This window comes from Lytechinus variegatus, chromosome 3, assembly GCF_018143015.1.
Source record: "Lytechinus variegatus isolate NC3 chromosome 3, Lvar_3.0, whole genome shotgun sequence".
In the NCBI taxonomy this organism is placed as follows: domain Eukaryota; kingdom Metazoa; phylum Echinodermata; class Echinoidea; order Temnopleuroida; family Toxopneustidae; genus Lytechinus; species Lytechinus variegatus.
Window position 1 is genome coordinate 24,572,090 of NC_054742.1, and position 27,513 is coordinate 24,599,602.

General features: G+C 35.0%; 1 protein-coding gene across 1 annotated transcript in view; it reads right to left on the minus strand.

The window, feature by feature from the left end:
- The window catches only part of LOC121410583 (receptor-type tyrosine-protein phosphatase delta-like), an 86,581-nt gene that overhangs the window by 29,231 nt on the left and 29,837 nt on the right, over positions 1–27,513 (minus strand). The window contains exons 9-12 of the mRNA XM_041602763.1: positions 26,487–26,582; positions 16,992–17,297; positions 16,211–16,343; positions 2,766–2,836 (exon numbers count right to left, since the gene is read on the minus strand). Of these exons, the coding sequence (XP_041458697.1) occupies positions 2,766–2,836; positions 16,211–16,343; positions 16,992–17,297; positions 26,487–26,582 (606 nt within the window). The remainder of the gene's footprint in view (positions 1–2,765; positions 2,837–16,210; positions 16,344–16,991; positions 17,298–26,486; positions 26,583–27,513) is intronic.

Below are 27,513 nucleotides of genomic sequence, written 5' to 3' on the forward strand. Positions count from 1 at the left end.
GCATCTGATCTTTTTTAAAATAGAAGATTTCTCGACAAGCCAATTGACAACATACTCATATATGAGTTCTGTTTCAGTACCAACTCCATCATAGTCTACAATCTACATGAACTACATTTTTCAATTCATTTCTGGGAACTATTTTACATAACAAACTGAACCCAATGAGAAGACTCATCAATAGACAGACCAATGATTTTCACCTGCAAAGCATTGTGTCCAATGCGCTGAAATGCAGTTTTAAGGAAATTATAAAAAATAAATTCTTGGGTCAGGAGAAAAGGAATGAGAACCATTCTATAGCCATGGTTAACTAATTGCAAACATGAAGAAACCAATGGAAGTTGATATTTTTCATTAAGGTTTCATACAATAAAAGAAAACTCCTGTTCAACCTCTTTTTAATATATGTTATGATACATCACATTAAGGGTTTACAATGGTAGAGATTTAACAAATTTAGAGGAGGAAATGAGAAGGGAATCGGAAGTCAGGAAGAAAAGAAAGGAGAGGGGGATTGTTCTAACCTCTTGAGGGATGTGGTCAAATGACTCATTATCAGCAGTTAAGGTACTGGTAAGAAGTTTGAAACACCCCCATCAAATCTTATGGATGGGACTGAATTTGTTAAAAATTGATCAAATAATATACAGTGCAGAAAATATTGATGTGATGACTCCACATTACAGTCATCTTCTTATCTTTCTAATTAAATATCAAAATTTTTCAATGCATGTTACGACTGTATATATTCCAATATCAACATAAGTCACTATCCTATTTCCAGGTGAAGATTTCCGAACTGTAGGTGCCGTGGCTGACTGATCTTAGGCACCAGTCTGGGGTTCAGGTTTGTGTTTCCACCAAATCAAAAGCAGTCTCGGGGCACCCCGAGATTGGTCTCGGAACACATCGCGAGGAGGTCCAAGATAGGTCTGTTTTGAAGGGGTCTCTGGTAGGCTTGTGCGTTTAAACTGGATAAGAAACCTGCCTGAGACTGGTCTCGGGTCCCCAAAGACTACTTAGGAAATCCGGGGGAACAGGGTCTTATACTCGTTTAACCATTTTCAACCATTCCCATTACATATTAAACTGGTTTCCACTAAACAGGCATAAGAAAGTAGACAAGAACAGGATTGTACACAAGTTCTGCAGTTTTATACTATAGGACTATGCTTCTGCAGGTTAATAATCTCTTCATGATCTAAATATCTTTCACGTTGACCATATTATACTCAACACTTTTGTTTCTTCTATCACAATTATTTGTTTTTGTGACCAATAACAAAACCACACAAGTTTTCCTGGTACTATTGAAAGTATTCATCATTATTAAACACTGGCTCACACAAGTACCAGCTATATTTCAAGGAAACTTGAATAATCTATGCATATGTAACAACACATGGATTCTTCATTAGCCTCATACTTATCATCATGTGTTTTGAATATAAACTCAATGGAATATCTGCTTTATGCAGTTACCTACTCGTCACTTGGAATGGGAAGCCTATATTGTAATATATCTAGTGGAATGAACTGAGTTATAATTATCTGCCCAGAAGTAGATGAGGCTTATTTTGTTCAATATCTTCGAACTAACGTTTTTAATAATTTGATTAATCAGCCATTTTTGTTGCCTTCCAACAAAGAGGCTCTTCATTTGCCATTGAGACATTAATGACACCTCTTACCCTATTGTCTTTGTAATCAAAATGTTGCTGAGCTGGGTCATGCTATATGTGAAGAAGCTCTAAGTCTGAAAACAAATTAAGTTAAAATTGAAAGTGGAGCTATCGCCCTTGGAAGACACAAATTTACCCTCAGCTCTTTGGGAAAACATGAATTAACTTCTGCTTGTAGAACCGAAACTGCAATTCTAATTGTCTTGATAGATTTCTTTTGAAATTATCAAATTAGAAATGGGAAATACCCTGAAAAGAGTGATTGGTACAAATCATGACATTCACTGACTGTAAATATTATTTTTATATTGCTACACCCTTGTTATTGATTTAAGAGTTCAATTTTTATTTCTTGATAATTAAAAGTAAAGGTACATTGCCATATTTCATGAAATTTATTGATATTAGAAAGAGAATAAATATGATCATTCCCATTCAGTTATTTGTTTTATACAGAATGCATGAATTCGGAGTGAATTGATAATGATAATTAATATTTTTGCACATGTAGATTAAAAAGGAGAATGATCAACTCACGTACCTGATATTTTCTTTACAATACCTTTGCTTTTTTATTAAAATATCTTTGAATCCCATATAATGAATTTAGGTCAATCTAGGAATATTGTCTCGTTCAAAACCACTTTCTAACAATTATCACATTATCCTAATTTGATTTCACATGAACCAAATACAAATAATTTGTCATCAAACTCTGTCTTCAGAATGATGCTCAAATAATTAAAACGTACCATTCAGATTGATGATACATATGGAAACATTTTTCAAATTGAAGAGGTATAAAGAGGATTATTTTCAATAACATAATTATGTTAAAGTCAAAATAATACAGGGGAGTGATTTATATGTGGAATTCACAGCTAACACAACTAGAGCTATTTTTTTCACTGATTATGTTGCATCTGTAACTTTCTGAAAATGAGCAAGGGATAGAATGTTAATGGAGATAACTGGCAATATAAGTATTTACTTTAATCATTGGTTGCACACTATAATATATTTTCTCAAATTTTCAACAACAAAAAACAAAGAGCTATGAAAGATAAAATAATATTTTACCTGGCCTGCAGAATGTTGGTGCCATACCATTCCCATGTTTCTCAAAAGACATACGATCCTTTTTCCGCATCCTGGAAATCAAAGAGAAAGTAAAATCCATTTAAAATGAAGAACGAAAGCACAATATACATTAATATATTGTTTTCACAAGAATAAGCAATAACATCTATTCAGAATGAGAAGATCCATGAGAAATGTGTATCACTTCCATTGAAATACTAACAAAACTACACATTCCCTAGATGGGTTTGATGGAACATGGCAAGAAAATGTCTACCAAAACAAATCAGCAATATGTTAAGGTGCTATCTACCAAAGAACTGTTCTAATCTTGGAGCTCATTTTGGCATGATCTACTCTTGTGTATCCATTCACTGCTAGGCACTTCCACAGCGGCCATCTTCCTGCTTCTTAGCAAATCTAATAGTAATGTCTTCACACAAGGTGGAATTCTTTGCTCCAGTGAGAAAGCAGTTGAATTTTACGATTGTTTTTGTACTTTGGGTATATTCTGAATAGGTACTGGTACCCAGAAGAATGCTTATTTAAGACTGGATAAGCTAGAATAATAAAATTTAAAGGATAACAGGTTGGATAATCGCATAGGTTGTATAAACAATAATAATTTACTTTTCTTCTCTTATTTCTCTCCCCCTCCCTCTTTCACTCTTCCCTCTTGACTCTCCTCTCTTTCACCTTGCCCATCTTAGACCTTTTTCAGAAAAGGTGCTACATTAGCTCCAGATATTATTATCAATATTATTATTAGAATATTCTCTACCATATACTCTTAACAGAATTCTTCACCATTTAGTTCTCAGACTATGGGATAAAATAAAGAGTAATGAGTGTAAAAATCAAGATAATTTAAAGATTAATTCTAAGATAGAGGCAAAATTTCACAATACTACTCACTGGTCCCTGAAGATGAGTACTGAATGTGCTTCAAACAAAATGTGTAAATACCAAACTTTCTGTACAAGTTCAACAACATCCGATTAATATTTTAGTATTGCATGAAAACCAGGTAGTCCAATCCAAAACATAGTGTATGGTTCACCATCTACAGGATTCATGATATAAACAAAGTGATAATAAGCCAATCTTTATACCAATTAACAAACTCCTTCCTCCTTTCTTTCTCTCTTTAAATAGTTTTTTGTGAAAATATCGGGAAATCCTAGCCCTGGAGATAAAGTACAGTATTTCCTTGAACTATCCGATACATATTTATTTTACGCGATTCACTTTCTGTTTGAAAGAGAGACAGTGAGTTTGCAAATTGTTAGGGCTGACAATGGCCTGAATCAAAATATTTGATATAATTTTTTAAACCTCTGAAATACATGAGTTTATTGTAGGATACCACAACTATAACTCAGTCTGACTATAAATGAACACCATCATCATACAGCATATTGTCCACTTTATTTTTTTTAAAGAATTTGCGATCACTTAATTCAAAATTTGACAATGGCCTCGATCAAACTGTTTGGCAAACTATTTTCTTTAACAATTGGTGTTTACAGTTTGATTATATAAAAATAAAAGCATATATCATCACTGAAACCTGGCCTCATTGTAATTACTCTGAAAGATACTGTATCATATAGTTCTGTCAATATGTAAAGAGAGAGATGGAAAGAAAGATATAAAGTTCTGTTACTCCAAGACAATTACAGAGATGTTTCATTCATAATTTTACCCTGAACTTCATGTATATTTTTGTAATTTACTTATTCTCCTTACAAGCCACCACATAAACACAAGATTTTTTTCATCAATTCCAAATTTGAATTATTTCATTTGCAATCAATTTGAAAATTTTCACATGCCTTCTAGCTCGATATCGAATTTCCACACACAAGATAAACATAAACATAAGGCCCAGTCCCTTTATATACAAAATGGAATTCTTTCAAAGAATGAAAAGAACTCCCAACCTAGAGGGCATATATGCAACTCATCAAACTTGTAGAAATGCTTTTGGTTACTGCACTATACTTTATCTAAACAGTCAGCAAATGGACATGGAAAGACCTAGGGTGGCATGAAATATCCAACAATTCACCACAAGAGTTAAGGGTGTTCCAAAACATCCAATTAAAACTACTTGATATCTTGAGGATTTAAATCCCAGTCTATTTTAAGAAGCGCCTTGTTTTTTGTTGATTAACGTTAAGAGAAAGGGAGCTGTGAGCAAACATGGTTTTATAGTAAGTTCTTCAAGAACCACAGAGAGGCCAGGGAGAATGGAAATGAACTGACTTGGATTTGATGAAGGTTTAACCTCTTAAAGGTCAGGTGGGGGATACTGGTCATTTCTCATGAGAGTGAGTCATCTTAATCCATAATAATGCCCATCCATGTAATTAGTCTACACAAAATTCCAAAGTGGTTATTAATAGAATCCATGCATACTGTACAATGTTCTTTAGCACTATATAAAAAAAATATAATTGTGTTGTTCAAGTAATACAGCTAGACAATTTCAAAAGACTAAAGTGGTCTTCTGTATATACAGTAATTTATATGAATTCCATTGATTACTTATCAATTTATTCCTGAGACTGATTCCTGGAAGCATTAGATATTGACTGAACATTTCTAAGGCCCTAGATTTATTTTCAATTTCATCAAAAGGTATACTATTGTGGTGTTAAATGGTTTCGGTCTGGCATAATTTCATAAGATCCTAAGATTTTGATCCACATTGTGTTGCACTCAACCAGGGTGAGGTATATGGGAACTAGACAAAATTAATTCCTTCAATGCGCCAAGGGCCTGAGCAACAAGAGCTGAAGCCCGGGTAATGTACAATGCACCATTCCAATTGAGTGTAATGCCATGCCCAACTTATGAACAACCTTATGATCCCCCCCCCTCCCCACTCTCTCTCTCCCAGACATTAATTTAATGAACCTGAAAGCATAACAGTTGTTCAATCTGACATTAATCATGTAATAATTTTCTAAGAAACCTCTTGACACAAGTGCAGCACACCACATGACTGCACTCATCCTGGCAATGCTATGCATCTATTCATTCTTGGTTTGTGTTCTTAGACAGTCTAGCAGCTGCAAGCATTACTGGACATAAAGATCATGATGACATCATCAAGGAATTTAATCAATAAAGGATCTTATTCTTAAATCAAGAAGACATGATGTGGTTTGGTTGATGAAGAGCTTAGGTTTGAGGTAAAGATCCTCCATCGCCTTACGGTACTCCAGTGAAACCCGCTCTTTTCATACAGATTTATCATGGCATGTGTTCTTTAATGCCTGATCAATATCTTATATAAATATCATTGGATTTTATCAAATACATTTTAAAATTTTAATCAATTCATAAAAGTTTATTGACCTAAATGACCCTTTACCTACACCTAAGGTGGTTTCAAACCGCCTCGATCATAAGAATCCCCGTTAAATTACGAGAACTTTTTTAGGCTAAAATACCCATTAATTTATTCTTGCATTCACACCGCCCCGAAACATACCCTTTGGGATAAGTTCCTGAAGTTACGAGCATACGCAATATATGGTCTGATAAGCAGGCAAGGCGCGAGATTCAAAATCACTAGCCCAGCAGCCACCCACGGCGCCCGCGCCCAACGACACGCTGGGCTAAAAGTTCCCGTAAATTGCTTTCACATTGCCAAAATACCTGCGACCTTGGAAAAATCTCAGCGAAAGTTCTCGTAATTTCGCAAAGTACCTACTATTTAGTGGGTATTTTCTTTCGGGGAAATTACGCGTAGTTTGCTTTCACATTACCAAAATACCTGGTATTTTCTGATCGGGGTAAATTTCCCGATCAGAGAATACCTGGAACTGACGAACTTCGAGGCGGTCTGAAACCACCTCTTGTGACCAAAAAAATGATACACATGATTGCTGGAACTTCATAACCATTATGCCAGGTTTAATGACAAAGGATTTTAACAATTGAAATTATATTATTAATAATCATACCAGCATTGAACCAATGCTTCGGTTAAATTTGCCATTCAGTTTATATGTGGAACCTCAAGGCACCTGCCTGTACTTTCAACTTCCTAGACATCATATCAAAACAGTGAAAGCAGGTTTAAAGAAAGTCCATAGCCTTGCAATGGGTTAGAAATGACCCCCTAAATATACATTTGGTTATCTAAAATGTGGGATAAAAAACAAATTTACTTTAAATAAGATGAATACTCATTTTCAAATACAAAACTGTATGCCCATTTGATGAAGCATTAAGAAACTTTCTGTCACATGGCCAAAAACAGGCTTTATGTTGCCTAATTTTGGATCAAAGATGTGCTGCTCTTACGGTTTGTTTCCGCTGCAAATGTGACATCACCCACGGGAGCTAGTGGTATAAATATCTGCATAATTCCAAACCTAAATCTGGCATGTCTGTATCATTGTACGGATGGATAAAGTTACATTAGTTGATTGGTCTATTATAGAGGGTTTGTAAATGGTGTAAGAGATCTATGCAAAACTGATGTGGAACAAATACCAATGAATGGAAAGCAATCAAGTAAGGAAGATATATCAAGGTCCTTTTGGCCCTTGACATGATCTAAGCTTTATAAAAGTCGATTCCTTAATGAGAAATGCATTATGAGATCAAATCAAATGGAATTACTATAATTATGTCAATGTTATTGAAGATCCTGTGACTCCTTTCCTAGCATATTGATTGTGGGTCATAATCTCTATATCATAACTTTTTTACAACTAGCTACATCTCATTCAGACATAGCATAACAGCTAAGCATCAACTTGTATACAAAAAAAGTCAATATAATATGACCCAACCCCCCTTCCCCTTTCTTTCAAATTGGTCAATTTTTTTTTCATGCGATTTGAAACCTCAAATGCAATAGACTAAGATTTTCTGAAGCTCAATGATGAAAGATAGCAAGCATGGACTGACCGAGAACTCCAAACTCAGGTTCATGGTCATAGAGATAGTTCTCAATTCACTACAGGTAATGCATGGGCAAGAGAACTCTATCTGGTTGATCTTCATTTATCGGAAACCTTACAGAGAATCCAATGTATACATCCCTTACACAATACTGGAAAAGGAGATAATAAGTGAAAATACTGCTCATTCAGCCATTCTTATCTCTAAAAATGCTGTAGAAATCAGTGGCTTAATAATGGGTAGCAAAATATGTTGATGTATCTAATATTGTGCTCACTTGACCAGACTTGAAGCTTTTTAACATTAATTGCTAGTATATAACTATTTATATTGGCACATGAATGGAAAGATGATATCCATTCTCTTGGCAGCAGAAGTAGCAATATGAGATTAGGCTCCATCATATAAGTCATCTCCACACCTTTTTATCGAATGCAGGATTTAGCAGCAGCTTTCAAAAATGGCTTTCCTCAAATACGTCATTCTTTGTCTTTGCAGAAACTTAATTAAATTCCTCCTAAAACAGCAAATAAAGAGAGTACATACAAAGGTAACTGACTTTTAACTGTCACATTTGATGAACTCCATGTACAATTTGAAACTAGCTAGAGGAAGTAGGGTTAACCTGTAAATTACAAAGTTGCATAACGGTTATAACGTTAGATAGATGAAAAAGTGTGCATACATATCAGTTGTACACTTAATAATGTGCATTATAATCCAATTCCCAACATTTCTAACGTTACACATAACACATCACTCTCAATTACGATAAAAGACCATTTATACTTTGTAAGATACAGTGAGGTTCTTTTCAGTGTGTACATTTTGTTTTTAACCACACCAGGTGATTCAGAATGTATCTTGGGGTTACGGATTTAACTTTGTAGAAGGGGGAATAACAGCATAGGTGCAGGACTTGAGTCACTTTTGTTTGTGAAGTGTTGAGGTTGAAAAGGATAGAGAGTAAAAGGAAAGGCTTCTAATTCTTTGGGGTAAAGAGATATTATCGGTCATGAGGTTATGACACTATTTTAGGGTTAGTTTGCCCTCTAATTATAGAGTCTTGGGGTTCACTGGATCTACAGACTCTCTAATTCTTCGTGAATCAAGAGAAAATGAGTGTCTGATTGAATCAAATTAAGAGGAAACAGACCCTGGGATGATGCTAAGACATTCATTTTCTTAACTTAAAAAAATATTCATAGCTCAAAACTGGGTTCAAAGAGGGATATGTATAGTTGTTATAAAATAAACAGATTGATATATTTTTTTTCTGAACAGTTAAAATCTCTCTATTACTTTTCTAAGAGACTATTCTGTTCACTTAAACCTACATGTATATTGTGTTTATACATATGAATTATATTCTGTTATAAATTACTATCTTCTCTCTTGCACATTAGTTATCCCTCTTACACAGGTTTAATGTTGTGTATATTATTCATCTACATCTTCATAATATTCTTTAATCCACCAAACCAGAAATCATGGGGACTTTGCAAAAGAAGCATTGCACTATTGGACCCAGTGATCAGTCAGTAACCCTTTCCATAATTCTCTCTTTAAACAATACTTGCACACCTCTTTATACACACAAAGAAATATATACTAAAAAATTCCCTCATAGATATATAAACCAAAACCTCAAACCAATAATTTCCTTTTATAGAGGGATGGATATTATATGGATGGTTTCCATCTACATCCGCTTTAAAGTACCACTAGACTTCCTCAAAGACTATCATTTCAAATAAGGGGCTTGTTTCACAAAGAGTGAGGTAGGATTTAAGCAGTGTCAACATGTATATCAGGGGCCGCGGAACCGGGGGGGGGGGGGGGGGCTAGAATGTATGTAATTGTACTGAGTAGTTGCAAACCAGTTCCTAAGTGTAATCCACTAAGACAAACCTATATGCCGTATCCATAGCTTATATCCATATTACTTTCATATCATTACTTTGGTACTCTGATGCAATTTGACTATCTAAAGAAAGTTCTGGAAGGTTTATGAAGAATAAATTTTCTTTAAAGCATAAAGGTTCAAATTTTTTTTCTATTAGAATGATTTTCCAATGTGAGTAGATCACAATGGTGTCCACTTTGTATTATTTTCCAAGAAAAGTTGTTTCTTTATTTTGAATGAAATGCTTTACTTGGTGTTCATTTTGTTTCAATGCTCTTTAACAGAAGTGTTTGATTGTTCTACCTCACTGCATGCCCCCTCCTCTAATTAGTAACCTGAAACTGCAGTAACAAAGAGTTAAAATGCCAGGAAACATCATGTCTTTCATTACTAAAGTATAGACTCAGGTAACCTTGTCAGGGGCCACCATTCTTATTCATTTTCTTGCCAACTACCCCGCTGCCCCTTGCTCCCCCCCCCAAAAAAAAAAAAAAAAAAAAACAACAACAGCAGTAAAAAAAAAATCAAGTCTCTGTTCTCTATTACTTGTTGTAAGTGTGCTAATCTTTTGTCATTTATATCAAGGAGCTATGATAAACATAGCTCCTTGAAGGAACTAATTTCTACAATCTTGACAGTGTCTGTTACATATAACCTACATGACAGTTCCTGGCCTGGTCTTGATCACCCTACATATCTTAATCAGGATGGTATCAAGCTAAAATTTAAAAATCAAAAGGCAAAGAAGATTTGAAAAAAGACATGCTTAATGGCATAGGGAGCACTTGAATTTGATGAAGCATCTTGTCAGTAAAAATTACTGGCAAGATGCCCTCTGCCAATCAGATGTAAGGATTTCAGAAGCTTATTTATCAGTGAAAAGTCAGAAACAAATTATTTTATGAAACACTCCCTTGTGAATTGCTGACTATGGATAAGAAATCAATGAACAAGATGAATTTATAATTTGAATGCATTAAAAACTATAAGGTCTAATCACCATTCAAAAGATCAATTATCAAATGTAGACAGTTCCAAAATCCATCACAACAATAATATGGGGTAAAAGCTGATGACCAATACCAATACAAATCTCATTCAAAAGGTATGGAAATTTTGGCTGAAATAGCATGAAAAGGGATCCTATATCAATAAATATTTTAACTAGGACAAGAAATTAATCACCAATAAAGAAATGCATGTATGAACTACCACAGCACTTAGAAAGTCAGTATTAATGACATGTGTTTGAATTAATTCTTACTCTCTCCAATGCCATATTCCTTATAATGGTAGTCTATGTACAGGAGCTTGTTATTCAGTATCATCATCTATAAAGACTGTTTTAGCGATACATTAAAAACATATACTTTTATCTGCATCAATTGCACATTCATTACCAGAGCATATCCTAAAAGGACCGAGATCCAACGAATATCCCATAGGCTCCTGTACAAAACTTGTCGTATGTGAGACTGTATTCAACAGCCTCGTGCGAATGCATGAAATATACAACGCGTACAACAATGAAAGCAATGTAATGCGCAAGATAGAGCACAATGACACTCAATGACGTCATAATGAACTACACGTAAGTTGCATGTCAACGACCAAATTTGATCTTACGAAGTGATAATGCCCTATGTGGCAAGTGATATGACTTGTTCAATCAAATTTCTCCCTCTTTTTTTTGGGGGGGGATGGGATCGATGATAATAATTATATTGGATGGTTTATTTCATGGAATACCAAAAATATTCCATTCGTTATGGCCAGTATTCCACTCATCTGCGATGAGTGGAATATTTGCCCACATTCTTGGAATATTTCTGGTATATTACAATCTGAGTCATCCAATATAATATAAATATCCAATAAATGTATTTCCTTTTACACTCACCAACACCATACTCCCCACAATGCCAGCATATGTACTGAAGAGAATTCTTCAATGATATTGGGTACATTTATATCCATTTTGAGTTTCTTGAAGGGATTCTTCAAGGTAACTGCCCATTTTCCAATCGGCATGGTGATTGTTGAATTGATACAGTTTCCAGGAATCTAAGGGTATCCGAAAAAGGAACTAATAAGATATTCAACTTCTCCTTCAATCCTGATTTAATTCCACAAATATATTTTAAAACAAGCAGGAAAAGATTCAGATCCTGGTGAGGAATGCTGAACAAACTGGTGACAAAATCAATGAAATCTTCCTGGTAGGCAAAATTCCTTGAAATCTAGCAAGTGATGGTTGAGTGCTGTTCTTTCTCTTGGAATCATTGCTATCCGTATAGAGATGAATTCTCTGTGATGTAATTTGATAGAGATCTGTAATGAACCGACATGATCTTCATACAACACCAAGAAGATTACATCCAATTTTCTTTAATGTCCCATATGCATCCATTCAGCCATTATTCTTGCCCGCTGTAATGAGGCTAAGGAGGTGACAAGTCTAATCAACAGAACTCCACTGGCAATCGTGCACAGAGCTAGTTCTGTCGTCCTCAATCACGTTGCACCAACTCATCAAACACAAGCAACCTGGCAAGTTGCTGGTTTGATACGAATTGTAAGTGCAGCCTTCTTCAATACATAGACTAGCCTCTCATTGAATCTGTCCTCACCAAAACCCAACGTCCTTCACAAAAAACACCAATTAGAGGGTACGGGAGGATCCACCCAGGACATTCGTTGCTGGACTGCTCGTTCCTACATAGGATTTTTCAAAAGTTGGATAGCCAGAGGTGGCATGACATCAACGTTGGCCTTGCATGGGTTTCCTCATAACAACTTCATTTCCCTTCGGTAGCCTATTTTGGTCCTTCCCTTTGCTCATCTCAAACCTTTTCCATGTTCCCTAGCCAATACTGTCTATCATGGGTTACTCTCCCTCCTCATTTTGACGAATTGAGTAAGCCTACAAAGCTCTACTTGGCATCTACGGCTATACACACTCTGTAGACACAATGGTGTGCTATACTGGGGTACAGATCGTCACTGTCATGTACACAGTATATTTGAGGGGAAGGGGGTAATTTACTGCCCATTTGTCAATCTGCCTCAAAATCGAAGATTCTATTCTACATCCACAGGAGAGGGCGCAAGCACATGCAACAATCGGCTACAATGCCTTGGATGAAGAGGAAATTACAATTCAGGGAATATCTTACTATACAATTTATTAGTAACCAGTGAATTTAAAACCTCAAGCATATCACCCATTCTAAACAGAATTTACAAAAATAACCCGAAGCATATTTTTTTCAACAGAGTATGAAAAGATTCTTACCCCACAAGCTCAACTGGTAGAAACAGTATGCATTTCTCCATGGACATTGTGTAAATTCACAAACTGTATTCCTTAACAATCAACTGTAATTTTGATTACCTCAATAGATACTATTGCCTCTACTGTATTAGGTCTGTTGAAAAGTTTAACATACAAATCACTTTTGTGCTTTTATAGTATTTCCATGTAAATTTTGACCGAACTTTACAAATAAACATGTTCATCTACCTTTATTTATGGAGGTGGTTCCTTTCAGGATTAGAAGGAAATCACAAGGAAATAAATCATCATGAATGCATATTGGGGGTTTATTTCATTTTCCCTTTCAAACTTTCAAATGTCATTTTCTATTGTTTTGTATTCCTTATCTTTAAAGAGATCAAGTAAATAGCCGAAACTTCCATTACTAGCACACTTTCAACACGGATCTGATTTCGTTTCACAGCATAATTTGAGGAGATTTCCACAAGGATGTAATAGAAGTGATATGCAAAATCATGATTAATGATCATATCTTTTGTAGCCTGTTTTCATTTCAATATCACTTATCTTTTCAACATTTACCTAAGCAGGAAGGAAGTCCATGACTGAGGACCACAAAGGTTATTCTCATATTATTAGCCCTTCATTTTGATTTCATGTGAGATGTTGATCATGCTGGAGTGAAAATTAACAGTGTGATTCATACTCTTAAAGGCCACCGCACAACTTACGATTGATCTGTGTCCTGATTTTGGAATTAAACATTGTAAAAAATTATGAAAATATTGATACATGGAACATCTAATTGTTTATGGTAAGGATAATCATGCTAAATTCTGTGGCTATGCTAAGTGGTAATGAAGTCATAGTAGTTGTATGATTGGCTATGAATCAAAACCAATTTGGCCTTTGTTCCAAAATAATGGCTTGCAATCCACCAAACTTGTTATATTTCATTTGAATCTCAAATAACAAAAAACAGAGTTCATTCTCATTTTCAGAAAATAAGCAAAATGCGATTTGTTCCGAAGTCGGATCGTGGACCAGTCGTAAAGTGTGCAGTGGCCTTACGCTTCAAGATGTATACCGATGTAATTACTGAATTCCAACATGCTACCGTAGATTACAGACTAGTATTCTTGACCTTAAACTACCTGTAGTACTACAGATATCACTAAGGTAACAACCAAAGGATATTGGTTTTCTGACTCCACTCTAGTTACCTGTATAATGATCTTATCACATCATGGGTCTTAATCATCATGTATCAAAATAGAATAAAATGACTACATGCATGTGCAATACAGAGCCATCTCAGAGCCATCAGATTTTTTTTAAAGAAAATTATTTCTAATTTCAGATCAAAGGAACAATTTACATCTCCTTTTCAGATGGAGTATTACAACATTTCTGAAAGATCTATGATTTATTTACATAACTTTTTTACAATTCCCAATTAAGTTTTCTCGCAATCTTCACTCATTTTAATCTGTTTTTTACTTTAAAGGATATAAAATTTGGAGGGGGTCTGTAAATATTTCCATGTATCAAAAAGAACCAAAAAAAAATTCTTAAGAATCTAATATCAGTCTAGTTAAACCCTTGCAGAATTAAAATTCCATATCATATAATCTCTACATCCTATAGTCAAAATTTTTTGAAGGCATTGGTCATACAATTTTGAATAGTCCTACCAAAAAAATATATCAATTAGTGGGAGAAAATGCATAATTTACAACAAAAGTATAGACTTGTAATAATGGATTATTCACCTGGTAGGAAGTTCACGCAACAATTCTGTGCCTCGACGGACAACATTCTCGAGTTTAGAGAACATAATGCTAGATCTGCAAAGCTTTTCATGCAATTCCTCCTCCTATATTATCCTGGTATTCAATCCAAACCTGAGAGCAAGTTATGTCCAATCTTTCACTCCACTCTAGATAATGTACATTGGTTGGCAATAATGCCTCTCCATAGCACTTACAGTGATATCTTATATCATATACCAGCACTTCAAAGGAGAGACCATACAAGAAAACCATATATCCTGACCAACCGGATTACATCCTGACACACAAAGCATAAAAAGCTTTGGTAAAAGATTTATTAAATACAATTTCACAGCAGTCACAAAAAAATAAAATTATGCAAAATGGGCATAACATTCCTTCATTTTCGAATTCACGAAGTAAGAGCGTACAGTATAACTTGCATTGTCCACTTTCGATATTCCAGTACAAATGTTTTAATAAGAGCGTACACTTTTTCATATCAACAGGCATGCAATATTGGATGTAAACCAACTTATTCACTATATAATCTGTAATGCATGCATCTCTCTCTCTCTGCCTCTCATACAGTTTCTCCGACTCTCATTCTGTTCCCCCTATTCTGTCACTCCTTCTCTTATTGTTTCCCCTTCTACTCTAGCTCTCTCTCTCTCTCACTCTCTATCTGTCTCTCCTCTTTCTATCTCTGTAATCAGGAAGTGAAAGTTGTTAATAGTCTAAAATTGAAACTAAATCTTGACCTCAAATTAATACACCAGAGAGATATAACATAAATAAATCCAGGAGATAACTAATAAATTATTCGCACAAAAATACAAACCTCAAACAATGGATTGCATTTATTTCTAACTTGAAGTGGGCATGTGATTTTGAATTTTCTTTTTTAAATCAGTTTGCCAATACAAACAATGTAAACCTTCCCTTCACTCTAGCTGATTTATCCACATGTACAGTAAATGTATGTAAAAAGACTCAGTCTCCTCTCATATACCAAAAGAGGGAGACAAACAGTAATCATTATTAGTGAATCAAGACACTTGCCCAAGGTTCTCGATAATTCAGTAAGTCATACATTTGTTTATTTCCTTGGGGAAAGAACAAGGAAAGAATTAACACACATGTTTATAAGCAAAATAAATTGATTTTTTTAATGAAAAAAAATAGCAAAACAATATCAACCTAATATTCTAAAGAACTTGCATACTTTAAATTCCCAACCAATCTTCATAAACATGATGATCAACTACACTGAATTTGATCTTCTATTAAGTATCTAGCACCATCCCTAACCTTATGTGTTTTTTCCCATAATCATTTTGGCATACGTTAATTTCCTCTTTTTTTAGCATCTTGACCTTTATGGACAAAATACCACCCGACACATCCTTAGTAAACAAATGTAGACCAAATAATAACTATAACTATCAAAATTCATAATGGTCGAGACAGTAATCAAATCGTTATTGACCGACTCTCTGTGTGTTAATCTAGTAACAAGTCAGTACAAAAACATTCATAAAAGCTTTGTTCACATGCAACTTACCTAAGAACTACAAAACCCAGTACACCTAAAATTAGACCAAGCAACACGAAAAGTGCAAAGACCACACCTACAACACGTCCAGCATCTTCTCTAGGTTTGACTGTACCTCCTGGAGTCAATCCAGATGTAGGAGCTGAAGCAAGTAATACAAAAAAATGAACAAATCATGATAACCTGAAAAACAAATATATTTGTCATAAGAACATCATTACCTGATACCAATTTAAATATTGAGTAAACAACATCCTTGCTGAAGGAGAAGTAATCAGAAAAATAAAATACTGCAAAAAAATACAAACACAATAAAAATCTAAATAACAATTATTGTATACATTTGTATCCAGCTAGGCATGCAATGATTGTTAATATTGCTACACACAAACTACTTCCAGATGAAAATCAGCAACTTTATATTACTACCCCCACTCTGTATACTTTCATCTTAATTTTAATCTTAATGGTATGATCTTCTTGGTATCAAAATGATGCATATTCCTACAATTAATTCATCCAATATGTGAAAAATGTAATTCATACATATACTAAACATATGAAACTGGAAAGCAAAAAAAAAAAAGCATAAATATACCATAATAAAAATAATAGCTAACTTTTCAGACTTAGTTCATAGACCTGCCATCCACAATGGAAAAATTCAACACTAGCCAGGGCAGCATTCTTTTTTTTAAGTAAAGCACAAGTAGCAAATGATGCAACAAAAAAAATGTGATGGACTAGCCCAGCGCTAATTACAAAAGAATAATAAAATCAGTTTACTTACGGATATATGACATGACAAATTGCTGAGGAAAGGATGCCTCGCCCTGGAGGAGGCCTCTCCCAAGAAACGTGCTCATAGTGAATGCTCTAACGATAACCTCATATGTTGCATCTTCACGCAGCTTGTACAAAACACGCGAGGTGTTGGTGATCTCGGCAGCAATTTTTGGTGTGGAGTCATTGATCTCTCGGAAGGAGACAGTATAACTGTCAATAGAGTTGTAGAAGGTGATGGGCTCCATCCAAGAGACACGAGCCGTATTAGGTCCAATGACAGTAATGGTGATATTGCGAGGCTCACTGGGAGCTGAGGATGACAGAAATATGTTAAGAAAAGAGCTGATAAAACACTAAAGCCCAATTTTTGAAATACAATACCTCAAATATATCTTATTGATAACTTAAAACAATCAGTAATTGACACATAGAATGTAGACACTGCTCATATAAAAATGAATCAAAGATTAAATTGGACAATCAATTGTTTTAGTTCAGAAAAAAAGGGAGATTACAAAATCATTGATTTCCTCTAACTCACATTGTTATCACCAAAAAATAAAGACGGAAAATACAATTTCTAAAATAAGAGCCAACCTGCATTTGGTATATATCCATGATGCATCATACAATACATGATACACTGAACCAATCACACACCGAGACTGAAACAGAAATATAACTAATATGAAAAAGAACAGGTGGGACAACAGGTGAATCTATCTCTAGCATCTTACCATGAAATACTAGGATAAGAAACACAGGTATAGAAAAAAGATGGTCCATGACTGCCTACTCCTATAAATGGCCAGTATTTAATTTAAACTGACTAGTGATATTCTGTATATCCTCCATGGGATTCACAAGAAACGATTAAAATTCCTCAAGAGGCTCTCATCAGTAAAGTCAATGTCATGCCATTAAGATTATTGCTAATCCTAAATATGTGATCAGCTTTGAAAAAGAACCTTTGCATGAACTCATACATGCACACACAGAGTTGAGTATCCTTCATTTCCTCAACATTATTTCAAGAAAGCAAATATGGTCACACCAATATGATCATGTTTTAATCTTCAATTGGATTTGATGTGAAGTCTAATGTTTATGATGAAAAGTTGGCCACTACTCCCTAAAAGCTTCAGCATACTATGCTACTTTTAGATAACATTCTTTCAAGTTCATGGTTTAATTCAAATGAAAATCAATCAGACTGATAATTTTCTTTGCTAACTTAAACACACCCCAATATTTTCAATCTAATTTATAACACTAAATGAGAGTACACTGACCTACAAAAAAAGCTATGAATAAAAAAAATCAAATGTGAACAATTCTTGTCTTTGTACAAAGGAGATATGTTGTAGACAAGTTAAACTAAATAGACATCATTGTTAGGAATAAGAACACTAACCACTGGATTTTCATACCATAAAAAAGCAAGTACAATATGTCAAACCATAATAAGAGCTACAAACCAACTTATTTCAAACTATTTCAGTGACAGCTCTCCTCCATCCTACTTATCACAAATCTCGACATGTATCCACCAAAGAAAAAAACTTTAACCCATCCTCAATAACCTTTGACAAATACCCATTTCTTAACATAACACTTTGCGCCAAACTATAATAATAATATAGGGTATTTATATTGCGCACATATCCACCTTGTTAGGTGCTCAAGGCGCTCCTATATTATCCGGCTAAGCTAGACGTTCATAGCGCACACAGCTTTTTAAGGAATTACTTCCTACCGGTACCCATTTACCTCACCTGGGTTGAGTACAGCACATTGTGGATCAGTTTCTTGCTGAAGGAAATTACGCCATGGCTGGGATTCGAAACCATGACCCTCTGTTTCAAAGTCCGAAGACTAATCCACTGGGCCACAACGCTCCACAATAACTATACAGATAAGCCCTAAGGAACTGCAATTTCCCTGCCATGCTAAGATTTAAATTTTGTGATTTATGCCAGATAGCCAATCCTTGCCTCAATGGAGACCTAGAGCCTATCTCATAACACTTTCAATCTATGACAAGATATGACAACATGTGATATGCTACACAGAAAAGTGTAATCAGACTGCCTAAGCATTAGAAACAGCACAGAGTCATATGTTTTCAGTAAAACCAAGTTTCACCAAGACCTTTTTAAGAGTCCAATGTGCAATCTAATGCCTATCTTACAAAGACAGATTGACTCGAATCAAACTCGAACTGAGAATGATCTTAAACTGTGTGATAAGATAGAGATATTGAGATCAATTTGAATTAGAAAGTAAGCCTGAGTCATATCGATTATTTTGAAAACCGGTGTTCGACAGCTCTAATTCGATCGAACATCGATGCATCGAATATTGAAGGCGGGGAAAATTTAGTCTTGTTTTTGCGTCGATGCGATGCGCTTTGCATATACGCACTGACGGTATTCCATGATCACAAAACACACAAAAAAGGCCGGGGACCAAAGCAGAATTCTTCCCAAAATATTTTCAACAATGATATTTGCAGATGACAACATATAAGTTCAAAATGAAACAATAATAAAGACATGAATCACGCAGAGTCGATCCGAATGATTTTCGGTCAACTAGCATTCGCAGTCCATTCACCAGCCCCGTCCGCAGCTCCGTACACTCACTCTCCCGAAACGACAGGCGTGCTTGGCGTCAGCGCCAGCAAACAAGTGCAATCAACGGAGAGCGCTGTAACTTGCCTGAGATTGTGTAGTTGGATCCAAAATGAGCTCCAAATAAAATAAATTTATGGGAATAAATACGTGATTTTCTCTGGATGGTCATTTGAATTGCTATTCAATGCTGATATAACGATTGTGAGGAAAGATTGTGGAATATGAGTTATGACGATGTTCGAGAATTAATCCTGATAATGACAATCCAGTTTTTTAGACGCAATTGAGCATGCGATCAAAATAAATACGAATGTTTCGAATCGAGCCCTAAATTCATCTAAATTATTACGATTTAACAAGATTTTATGGTCATACTAAGAATATTGACGATGCCAGCAAAGTATGTTATGTTCATATGGAAGACATAATACTGGGATTATTTCTATTGTTATTCCATCTCTGGACCGGACGTCTCCTCCAAGCTCCGAGAAAATAAGCACAATGCGCATGCGTGTTTGATGACGTATGACATATTTTCCCATTCATGAAATCAGAGCCCAAAGTTGGGCACAAACTAGCTTCAAATTGATAGGAAAAAATATCAGACGCAATTTTCTCTGTTTTGTCATGTTAAATGTTATTATATGGTGATATTACGAACTTGAACAGAGTTTTTGCATGTAGACAATGTTCGAGAATCAATCCTGACGTGATGATTATTTTTTTTAGACAAGTGCACTAGCTCGACTCAAGTCAAGTCGATCGTCATGAGATGTCCGCCATTGAAAATTGAAACGAAATACAAACGTTTCACATCAAGCTCTAAATTCATATTAATGATTATCATATGCAAATTATTGTTAAATATTACGATTAAATAATGTTCTATGGTCATGATTTTAATATTGTTCATGAAAGCAAGATTTATTTTACGTTGATCGCGTCAATTTCCGGCCATTTTCTGGTTTGATTAAAGAACAGTACTGCGCATGCACGATCGGTGGCCATGACTTCCATTCATGAATTCATCGTGCATAAATTATCTCAGCACGAGCAGACGAGTAAGACTCGAACTATGATCGAAATAAACTTCAAATTAATGGTGAATAGCATCATAATTACTCATTCGGTTTCATTTTGGGGGCAATAGAAATCAAGTAAGTAGTAGTAAAGTTGGACATTACTGATATTTTGATGATTGATTGTGTAAACCAAACGAATCGGCCGGCCGACGTATTTTTTTTTTTTTTCGATGCACCGATTTTGCAAAATCTGCACCGGTGTTCGATGACATCGATCGAACACCGATTTTAAAATCGATTCGACTCAGGCTTATTAGAAAGAATTTACAACTAACAGTAACAATAATCTGTCTTTGGCTGTCACAATGCTGGAACCCTTCTTGTTCTGAATCAAACTAAAATCAGTATAGTCAAGACCATCTACAATTAGGACGGCCGGCCTTCAGGCATAATAGCATGCCTTAATAGATAGAGTATTTCATTTTTTAGCTGCCATAACATCACATTATTTTCTATGGACATTTGAACAAGACATCTCTTACCCAAATCTGTTCAAAGTCAGAAATATAGAGAAACCAGCAACAAAGATGTCAATCAAGTCTCAAGCTCCTTCAATACCCTATACATGTATGTAGCTGGATTTGTCTTGATATGAATATTGCTACAAGCAGCTGGTGTGTAGTGTCCAGTTCAGAAACTCTGACCTCCTGAAGAGACCAGTCTGATGTGATAAGTTGCCTTCTCTCCAGTGACAATGTTTTCTAGCTATCAATATCTCAGCACCCAACATTCTATAGTCTTACTGTTAATCCAAAGAATATTACTATTATAGACACAGAGACAGAGGGGAAAGAGAAGATTATGTGAGAGAACAAGAGCAAAGGTAGATCAGTACACTAACTACTTTATTAAATCCCATTAGAAGGAAATAGGTGTTAACTGGTCTTTAAAAGACAGACCCATGGACCCGAGAGACACCAGAGCTCTAACACAATTAAATTTGAAAGCCATCTTCATAGTCACATGGATCATTGGAGACAAAGCATTGTCGGTCAAGAATTCATTCATAATTGGGCATCTTATTGATATTCTAAGCAATGTATCTGGCCGTGAATCCTGCTGAGCATCTTTTTGGGAGGATTAGAAGAAAAATACCATAGTAAAAAAAAAGCTGAGCAGGAATCATGCCAGAAGATGCTACAAAGACTTTTGGTAAGATACCTTCATCAATTTTTGTTTTACAAAGTACTTTAAATGGATAAAGCCATAGCCCAGAGGTCTACAACTAGTATAAATGATTTGGGAAGTGGATAATTGTAAATTACCATATAGTTGAAATGTGTTTCCATGGACAACATTACGACTGATATAATGGTCCAGTTGATGTTGGAAAAAAACTGCAATACAGATGTGCCTTAAGCATTTAAGGTCATGAATAATATATGATTGTTTTATCCACTGTTGGCTCTATAACTAGAATAATCTTTATAAGAAACTTGCAATCAATATAAAGAACCTGTATTGACAAAGACTTTATAGGAATATGAAATCTATTTCATTCACTTTAAGTGGTTATATCAGCCTTGGTTAAAAACAAGTTTGATTTCTACACCTACCCCCCCCCAAAAAAAAAAAAAATAAACAAGACATAAGCCTTACTTTATTCATTTTCCATTTCCACATTTCTAAAATCAACCATAACTACCTATCACGATCCATATTTGACAAAGAACTGTAAACAATAGCAAAAAATTAATACATGAAACCTGGAGGAATCTAAACTTTAGTTATGTCATTAAATGTCTGCAATATGCATTCTTTTATAGACAGATGTATGTCACAGTCAATATTCTCAGAATTCAAATGCTAGAGAGTGTTAATGTATATTAGTATCTAGCAGACATATGTCTGTCCATGCCAAAGATACACAATACAAGATTCAGATCCGGAAGAGAACTAATTATAACACCTAATTAGTAAACTAAATACCCTTGTTCTGCTTTCGAACTGTTGATTTATTACCAATAATGGATCATATTTAATGTTGTTTCAGTTCTACTTTCATTTTGTGGGGGTCACATAAGTACCTCATCTTTGCGAAGACAATATCAACATTGACAATTTCACGTTCTCATCTATAAGTTAAGAGTACTGTGAAATGAGAAATCAATATCTTTTTTACAATCCTCATGTAAAGAAATCAACACTGTCAATAAAATGTGATTGCTCTTGAAGCAACTAACAGGACATTTTTATATCCTGCATCAGCAATTACAGCTCGAAAGCTAAGAAAAGGCTATCAGTCTTGGTGTTTAAGTTTGATATAATATTTCTTTGATGTAGTATTATTCCATTGTGATTAAAGATGGGATGTGATACTTATGTGAAACCCACAACCTTGATTTATGCAACAAGGCTGCTTCTTAGCTGATCAAAATGAGAACTCTGGATGAATACAGTACAAGTTCTATATTAAAACCATTACCCTATTTGGTACATATACATTGTACTTATCAAGAATAATTATGGGCAATGAATAAATGGAAAACAGATCACTTCCAGCAGTTCTTGCCTGTATATCATCAATGATAAAAGTTGGAAGTGAACAAATGACAGTCATCAGTCTGAAAGAGAAACATTCATGCTTAGGATTTTTGGAATCCTATTTGCTGACAAACACATGCACTACGTACAGAATGAATGTATTAACAACACACAAATGTTGGGCCTGAAAATCTTATCCATTTTTGTCTTTTGATGAGCTATCTTTTGCTGTGGGCCTTTTTTAACCTACAATCCTTTTAAATTGTAAGAAGAAGCCGAATGATCACACTAATAATGATCTTCTTCCCCACAAAAAAAAATTCTCTTTATTGACCACTGGTCTCTGAGGACCAACAATCTTGACAGAATATTACATTTCCCAAGAAAACTTCTCCTTGGAACATGTGATAAAGAAACTTGTCTATAAAGATTGTCTGTCTATAAAGACTGCATTTCTTGTTCCTCTCTCTCGAGCAATCCTGACAGACCTTACACTCATCCTGTGACTCATATGTGGTGGAGGAGACACAGAATACTAACACCTTACTCTGCCAACCAATCCAAATCAATCTTTCAAGGCTATGCATTAATGTGTAAAGCCCTCATCCGAATCCATCAAACACCTACAAGTGAATGTCTAAGGTCATGTGCATTCTAAGGAGTACAAATAATGCTTCATTTCCCACAAAGTACATCACCTCTCTAGACACAGCCACATGGCTGTCACAGAGTCTTCGTCCACAATCTAGATATAAATGACAACCTTAACACCTCCCATGCCCTGCTCTGTCAAAGACACTGTTCTCATTATACTTTCTAAAACAGGTTTACTAGAAACCGGTTCAGGAAACCAGTTTGGAAGATCGCTTTGCCAGTGTTCCCACTTGATCACCCGGAAGTGTTTTTTCAAAACCACTTCATGCAAAGCAGTATTGTTGCTATATGACCACCATCAGTGGGGTAACATATTTTGCGCGAAATTTGAAACCACAGCATAAGCATTCCACATACAGTGTGTGGAGTAGCGCCCTCAAAATATGTGAAGATCTCTTCTCAAAGAATGGTTGTGTCCTCACTTACGCTGAAACCAGTTTAACGAGGCAAAGCAATCTTCAAAAATACTTTGTGAGGTGGTTTTCTGAACCGGTTTAGAAGATCGCTTCCAAGACTGCTTCGAACGTTCTCATTACACCTCAAACTAGTTTCCATTAAACTAGTTTTCACTAAACTAGTTTAAGGATGGTAGTGAGAACGGTGTCAAACTCTGTGACTGCATTGCCTTGTTTTTACATCCAATACCCCCCCCCCCACACATCACCACTGCCTTCTTCTTTCCTCCCTCTACCTTCTTCTTTTCTCTCTTCCCTCCCTTTCTTCCTTTTAAATCACTAAACCTTATGTTTAGCTAAGTTCATACAAATCTGTGTAAGAAAAAAAAATCATCCAAAACTGTTTTTCAATCTAGGAGATAAACAACTTCAGTTGCAGAAATTTTTAATAACAAATTTGTGATGGAAAAACTTTTGACTATTTTTTTTTCTTAATGTTTTCACACATGCACCTGTGTTTCAGTTATGCTTATTCATCAATGCTGGTTTAATGGTTGTCCTTCATAGGAGGTAACTTGTTCTATATCCAAACAATGGGGGCCCCAGTATCTATCCCTTGATGCAAACCCACATATTTTGTATACTAAATCGGGAGCATGCATTTATGTAACTCTTGAAGGATTTCTATCACATTACTGACACCTCAGCAAGGACATCATTGATTCATACATGCTTGGAATTAGTAACGGCCTCCTGAGTCAAGCGTTCTAAAAAAACAGTTAATGTAGTCTCGGTAGAATCCTTTACTACAGCTCTTACATACCTGTTAAGCTATGTATGTGTCAAAATCAACCCCCCCCCAATAAAAAAAATAGACTATTAAAATAAAAAATCAATGCCCTGTCCTATATTAAAGTAATGTCTGAATACATTTAGTTTGTCATATAATCATTTAGGGCTATATTTTTCTCCTGTTAGGATGCCTTCATGAACATGTAGAATGCAGATGACTCAACACTAATCTTACCAAGATAATCTGAAAAAAAAGAGGCCAGAGTATTACAAGTACACTTCCATACAAATAAGATACATCTAAAATCTTTTAAGAGGTGCATCTACTCTTGATTAACAAAGGGTTGAAAGGAACTTAGTCTTTCCATAACAAGCAAAGATGGCCAAGGACCACATTCGGCTAACAGAAGAGACAGGTTTTCGTTTGCTCTCCTAAATTAGTCACCTGGGCTTCCTTACTCTCACCTAGAATTACTATCAAATCCTTTGCGATGAATGATCCTTTTCTATTCAATGTAACCAAAGGAAGTATTCCATTTAGCTGGATTTTTTTGTTTAATCACCCATCAATCAGGTCTGATATAAAACAAAATAATAAAATCATATGGAAGATGGTTTATAGATGTGAGTCAACTTCATTTTGATGTGTTGAGAAGTGGTCTCAACTGCTAAGAAAGATACCACATAGGCAGCCCTTGTGAGTAAAACTCCTTTGTTTTTATGTTTCATCACAATATCATTTGCATGTAAACAACATTCCACAGTCCAAATGAAGACCTTCTCATTTTCACATTTTGCAAAGAGTAATACTTTGGTTCATGAGGAGGCAAAAGGTAAATTATGCAAATATAATAAGGTTCATGTGTTTTGGGGTTTTTTCTACGCAACTTATTTCATCATTCTGAAAGACATCGCATTCACAGTTAGTCAGTGCATATGTAAAAAAAAAAAATCAGTCAAAAAAAAAATTGGTGGGTCATATACATGAAAAAGTAAATCTCCATTCAATATGTTTATTATTCTACACCTCAAACTCTGTTCAAAAGGATAATTTGAGTTCACATGCCTAGTAAATTTACAGCAAGGTCGTTTCTTTAAAATCTTCAAAACACATACTTCATACTCTGAGCAACAAAAGCAACTTAACAGCTCTGTATCTAAATTGAGAAAATCTAAAAATCCATTACTTGTGTGACAGGACTACATAAAATAATTCAATTCAAATGAAAAAGCGCCCTCTATGTCAATGAATATACAAAAAACATCTTCCTCCTAGACATTCACAAAGGTGTTTCTGGTAAGCCTGTGTGAAGCATCTCCAAGAAGATGTTGGATGTATCAGCATTTTTAAACTCAACCTAAAAAAAAGATTTTCATTGGGTATACCTTTGTGACAACAGGCCAATTAGAGTAGTTAACTAAGCATCACACCTGGTACTTTCTACACAAACCTTACCTGTTACATCTGTCTTCTCATGGAGAGCAGTACTATTTGGTCCTTCTCCTGCAATGGTGGAGGCAGACACTCTTATGATGTAATCAGTGAAGATCTCTGTAAAAAGACAAAATAATCACCACTATTTTGAGTAGTTACATCAACATTAAAAACTATCTAAAACTGTGGTAAAATTTCAATTATGTTAATTACACCCAAATTATCACATACTGCATTCCGATATTAGTATAGCGAAGTGGCGGCTGAATATTTTTTTCATCTGTTTACTGTTTGTCACAATTTCAATTTAACATTTTACAATATCTTGCACCTTCTTTTGGTAATGTTTGTAGCTTTCTTTCAAAAAGGGCACTTTGAACACTTACGGCTATAAATTTTGATATTTGATATTTAAAAAAATAGAAACAAGGATGATATCCCTACCAAAATAAATTTTCATGTACAGAAAAAAAAGATCAACTAAAACAAACTTCTGTTTTCTATCATACACACCATAAAATTTATAAACACATTCGTTCAAATGTAATAGTGTCACTAACTCAAACAGTGACAACCAATCTTTTTTTTTGGGGGGGGGGTACAAAATAAAGGGAGCTTTAAATGCATATTGTTGAAGCAGAAAAAAGTCATCACGATTACTTGGTTAATCAATGAAGAGAATTCTCTTGATGATGAATATTGCTATTTGATACCTAAGCCTAATTTTTTTATGTTCATATTATTCTATGGACACCCAACTGATTTCTGAGGGCCGTTTCATATGCATTTACATTATAATTGCCATTATTGTAACTACAATGGAAACCTTGATAATTGGATGCTGAGCTCTGTTTTGGCATTTGCCATAATTGCAAATATTTCAAAGTTGTAACTCTATGAAACAGGGCCCAGAATGACTGTAGACTATCATCTTTGTCACCATAACAACAAAGTTAGGTTTTTGTACGACACTCAAGTATGTCAGATCTGACACACCTGGCACTGCACTGTTTACCCTTGCTTCAGCATAGACAACATATAGTGCCCT